The sequence below is a fragment of the Pinus tabuliformis genome, chromosome Q (assembly GCF_031772625.1).
Source record: "Pinus tabuliformis cultivar Carrire ecotype Pingquan chromosome Q, CPIR1, whole genome shotgun sequence".
Classification (NCBI taxonomy): Eukaryota; Viridiplantae; Streptophyta; class Pinopsida; order Pinales; family Pinaceae; genus Pinus; species Pinus tabuliformis.
In genome coordinates, this window is record NC_142296.1 from 1,153,712,759 (window position 1) to 1,153,718,451 (window position 5,693).

The 5,693-nt window shown below is 39.3% G+C and overlaps 1 protein-coding gene across 1 annotated transcript; it reads left to right on the plus strand.

The window, feature by feature from the left end:
- Nucleotides 1-5,004: 5,004 nt before the first annotated feature.
- On the plus strand, nucleotides 5,005-5,676 carry LOC149223736 (pectinesterase inhibitor 10-like). Its single transcript, XM_089383397.1, has one exon. The coding sequence runs from the start codon at nucleotides 5,052-5,054 to the stop codon at nucleotides 5,628-5,630; it is 579 nt and encodes a 192-aa protein (XP_089239523.1). The 5' UTR covers nucleotides 5,005-5,051; the 3' UTR covers nucleotides 5,631-5,676.
- Nucleotides 5,677-5,693: the final 17 nt, after the last annotated feature.

Here is a 5,693-nt window from a genome sequence, read left to right on the forward strand (position 1 = left end):
GAAGCATGGAGTGGGAGAAAGCAAGGAGTCACCCACATGAAAGTTTTTGGATGTGTGGCTTATGCACACATTCCAGATCAGCTAAGGAAGAAGTTGGACAGCAAAGGGGAGAAATGTATTTTCATTGGATACAATGAGGAATCCAAAGCTTAGAGGTTGTATAACCCATCCACCAAGAAGCTTATTTTGAGTAGAGATGTTCAGTTCATTGAGGAGGAAGCTTGGGATGGAAGCATAGAGAAGAAAATGAATGTTAAAATCTCTTTGTGACATGATGAAGATAATGAGGAGATGGCTGAAATACATCCCTAAACAGCAGCACTAACACAAGGGCAGCAAGGGACACCCTTGAGGAGAAATGAAAGTGCTTCTTCAAGCACATCACAAGGAGGAAATTCAAGTGGTTCTTCAAGCACTTGTACGCCAAATGAAAGAGGTAAGAAGTTCATAAATTTAAGTGATATTTATGAACAAGAGGCAGCAAATGAATGTATGAACTCTTTGTTTGCTTTATATTGTCATGTTGATGACCCTATTCATTTCGAAGAAGCAATTAAGGATAGGAAATGGATATAAGCTATGGATGAGGAGATCAATGCCATAGAAAGAAACAAGACATGGGATTTAGTTGAATTATCAAAAGGAAAGGAAGTCATTGGAGTTAAATGGGTCTACAAGACCAAGAGTAATGTTGAAGGAAAAATAGAAAGACACAAGGCAAGACTGGTTGTCAAAGGATATAAACAGCAGTATGGGAGAGATTATGAGGAAACTTTTGCACCAGTTGTTAGAATGGAAACCGTGATAGTAGTGTTGTCCATAGCAGCACAAAACAAGTGGAAAGTTTACCAAATGGACGTGAAGTCAGCATTCCTAAATGGACTGTTAATGGAAGAGGTTTACATTGAACAACCTCTAGGCTAAGAAAGGCCAAGAGCACAAAGTATGCAATTGAAGAAAGCTCTTTATGGGCTGAAGCAAGCACCAAGAGCATGGTACAGTATGATAGATTCCTATCTACTAGAAAATGGATTTGAAAAATGTGAGGGAGAACCCACCCTCTACATCATAGAAAATGATGGTAAATTACTAATTGTTGTGTTGTATGTTGATGATGTTATTTTCACAGGCAATGATGTTTATCTTATTGAAAATTTTAAAACAGTGATGAAAGAAGAATTTGAAATCACTGACATGGGTTTGCTGAGATACTTCTTAGGAATAGAAGTTGAACAAAATGAAAATGGGATTTTTATCTCACAGGCGAAATATGTTAATGAAGTGTTGGAAAGATTCAATATGCAAGAGAGAAAAGCAGCAATTACTCCCACAGTGATGGGATTAAAACTCAGCAAAGAGGACAGCAGTAAGGATTTTGATCCTAGTTTGTACAAGAGCATAGTTGGCAGCCTCATGTATTTGACTGCACCTAGGCCGGATATAATGTATGCTGTTAGTTTAATTTTCAGATTCATGGAGAGGCCAAAAGAAGCACATTGACAGACAACAAAAAGGATTCTGAGGTATGTTAAAGTTACTAAAAGGTTTGGCATTTTATATACTACTTCAGAATGTTCAGATTTAATTGGATACACTGATAGTGATTGGGATGGAAGTGTAGATGATCATAAAAGCACATCCAGTTATGTTTTTCACATGGGTTCAAGAGCCATTTCATGGGTTTCTAAAAAGCAGCGTATTGTAGCATTGTCTACAGCAGAGGCAGAATATGTGGTAGCTACAACAACAGCATGTCAAGCAATTTGATGAGAATGATGTTAAGGAGTTTATGCCAAGAGCAAGTAAAAGGAACTGTGGTTTTTTGTGACAATAGCTCAACGATTGCATTATCCAAGAATCCGGTGTTTCATAATAGAACGAAACACATTGACACAGAGTTTCATTACATCAGGGAATTGGTAAACAATGGAGAAATTGTTTTAGTCCATTGCAGAACTCAGGAGCAGGTTGCAGATATTCTGACCAAACCATTGGGACAGAAAAGCTTTGAATTTTTGAGGAAATGTTTGGGTATGACTGATAACCTAGCAGTTGAAATTAAAGGGGAGTGTTGAAATGTAATTTCAACTGCAGCGTTGCCGTGCAGCGCCAGCGACCATAAACAGTTTTGGAAAACCGCCAGTACGTTCCCCGCACCACCTTTCATGCAACAATGGTTTTTCCTCCGAGGGTAGTGATAACAATCATCGACTGACACATGCACAACATTTTTGTCAGAGCAGTTTTTCCCGGAGTGTAAACTTCAGCAGATAGATCCTTGCGATATAGTCCAACAGCCGTTCGATTGAAATTAAGGTTTCAAGCCGTTCGATGGAGGTCAACGGTTGATGTACATTGACGGACAGTTTGTCAGTAAAGTAATTAATGTGATTTACCACGGTTGGTAAATATAGGTAAGGGTCTTTAATTTTATTTTTTTATTATTCACAGGATATGTAATATGTAATGTTTTTTCCTATTCATTTGTATGTGTAATGAAACGCACAACAGTGCAAAGTAAAAATAGGGGAAGAACAGAGCAGCGTGAATGTAAGAAGAAATCTTTTACAGGAGAGTGAATGTAGTTTTTGTTGAGAGAATATATACACAGCAGCGCATATGGTATGTTGATGTTGTCCGTTGAAGTGTAAGGCACGCAGCAGTGTGCATGTGAAAAATACATAGCAGTGTAAATGTAATTTTTCTCATTGTAATGCACAACAGTGTAGAAAAGGTTTTGTTGGCTAATATGAAATGTAATACACAGCAGCGTATGTAAAAGAATATTTTTTACACAGCAGTGTAGAATTTACAGCTGAGACAGAGTAATTTTCTGGGGAGACATAGTGAATTTTTTTTTGTTTTGGAAGTGCATCAGAAGCAGTGTCTGGTTGTAATACCTCTGAGAGAGGAAGAAATTTATGTAACAGCAATTTTATTAATGAATCCAAGTGTTCTTTGTGTATGTGTAAAACTCTGTCTCCGCAAACAAATTTTTAAATTTCCTGGGTTAAAACAGAGCATTTTCTCTGTTCTGTTCAAGTTATTTTTGTTTTGGAATTAATCAGAAGTTCCCAACAATCGTGTCCATGAGATTCGCATTCAGTATACATTATAGATGGGTTGGAGTGTTTATGCAAGACCCCGACATTTTAATTCTCACATCGACAATGCTACCTATTTTAGGGCTTTGCAAATTGGGCAATTGTCCACAAAAGACGAGGTGCAATGTTCTAATAGGGAGTGTTGTGCGATCATGAATTTGAGCTTCTTCTAAGTCATCAGAGTGCCTTGGAGTGTTCGGGAAAAATTCCACCTGTGGCCCCATTGCTTGTCTCTCTGCCCTCCATGGCGGATTCTCTGCATAAACCCATCAATGCCCAGCAACTTTCAGTTACTGATAACTGGCTTGGTAGGGCTGCTCAGAATATCATGGTAGCGAAGAGTCGGGTATCGAATCTTGGATGTGAGGTGCATCCCCTCGGATTCACGTTTTCCATGTTTCTTATGCTCACGGGAGGTCATCAACTATACACGCGCAATTAGCAAGCCCTGCGGCGTGAATTTCTCGTCATTGGATTATTCTCCTGCAACGAATGTGTGCAAGGCCCCATATTACGATAAAAAGTAATGTTGTTATGCTTTCAAGGCCTTGGCCTATAAATATGGCCACATACAACACCATTTTCCCATAGAATTCATACCTCAACTTAGTTGGATCCTATCCCAAGGGCGTGTTTTTGGGTTGTTGTAATGAACTTTTAGTTTCACTTTTTTACAATCTACGTGCTAGATCTTTAATGATTCCAACCGCTGAGTTTGTTGAGATGACTCTGGTTTGTGTGAAATTTGTTGGTGCTTTTGGTATGATTTGAATGAGTTTTATGTTTTTCTCAATTTTGATTATAAAAAGGAGTGGGTGGTTATTAAACTGGAAGCCCGGGTTTCCGAAACATCAATTTTTGTGTGTTAGTAGGCTCAAGTTGTTTGATGTTAGCAATTAACGAATAGACGAAAGTGAAATATCCAAGAGATGGTGGTTGGTCGTTGGTTCATTACTTGAGGGCTCTTATCGCGGAAGCCTTGAAAAACCGAGGTGTCAATATTGTTGATCTTGCAATGTTCAACAATTACATTTTAAATAGAAGTCAAGTGAGAGCTCGAAGATGTGATTGTGAAAGAGTGGTGTTTGTGAGATTCGAAAGTGGATATGAAGAAGAGTCAGACATAAATTATGCTTGTTGTTATAATATATGTTTTCAATATTTTCCATGTAAACATTAAAAAAGGGTTATTAGCGGTCATTCAGAATTACCCAGAGTCCATATAAAAATTATTTTTTTCGGTTGAACAGGCTTCATCTCAATCTCTCGACGCTTCATGGTCGCATATGTTTGTCATCGAAAGCAGGCTGTGGGCTATTATGTCCAAATCTTGTTTTTGTTTATCGTTTTCTCTTGATATGGTCTCATCATGGCGCGGATGTTTTTTGCTCTATCTCCGTGGTTTTATAGGCCTGATCTTGCTATTTTCTAAATATGGCTCTTCTCATGTGCAGTTTCTGATCTTTTGGGACATATTCTATGTTCAAATGAATGTACATTTTGGCTATTTTATATTTCTTATATAAATACAGTTATGCTTTTTCTGTCCTGAAAAAAAGTATCGGTGTGCGCGAGATGTGTTAATAATTTTTTTTTTTTTTTAATCAATATTTATTTATATATTTGTAACCATTGTAAACAATATACCTATCAATAATGTGATGGTTTGTGTGCTATTGCTCTAGATCTCAATTTCTCACATTTAGGACTCAGCATTGAAGTTTCTTAAGGTGGAAAAAGAAAAAAGAACTCACAGCGTTTTTGTAAATAATGGATTTGCCAGGAAAGTAAAAGTAATATTCGGAAAAATAAAGGCGCCAACTTGGCCACGATCACATGTAACAGTTGAATGGCAAATCAGGAAGGGGTGCGAACCCCCTATTTATAGCAGAGCAGAGCAAAGGTCATCCATATGCGTCCTACAAATACGTCTCAGATCGAATCGCCATGTCTCCAGCAGTTATTATTCTTTTTATCAGTCTTGCTGCTGCCATTCACGGTTCAGCGTTAGCAACGAAGGGCTTGAATCCCGTCATGGCGGAATTTATCAAAACTTCCTGCGAGGTCACTCTGTATCCGCAGGTCTGCGTTTCGTCCCTCTTTTCTTACTCAGGTTCTCTGAATGCCACGCAGAGGCATCTCGTGAAGGCAGCCGTGCAGACGACCCTCGTTAATGCCCGCAACGCTTCCGTCTGGGCCGCCGGCATGAAAGCCAGAGGAGCTACGATGAGTAAAAGAGAAAAAGCGGCGCTTGGGGATTGTATAGAGGATTTCGGGGTCACCACGGACCAGATTCGCGAATCTCTGTCGGAGCTGGAGAAGCTACAGCAAAGCACGTTCCAGATTCAGATGGGCAACATCAAGACGTGGATGAGCGCCGCCCTCACCAACGAGAATTCCTGCCTCGACGGCTTTCAGGGCGTTAAGGGGATAGTTGAGACCATGGTCACGGCTCGCGTTCATTATATGTGCAAGCTCATCAGTAATGCCCTCGCTCTCATTAACAGATTCGCTGCCACTGAATGAGGAGAATGACACCCCACACCAAAAACGTTAAAAGCCCTTTTAATGTATTTCGAGTAGTTATTT

Coding starts and splice junctions, on each gene's coding strand:
- LOC149223736 (XM_089383397.1), top strand. CDS start 5,052: ATGTCTCCAGCAGTTATTATTCTTTTTATCAGTCTTGCTGCTGCCATT.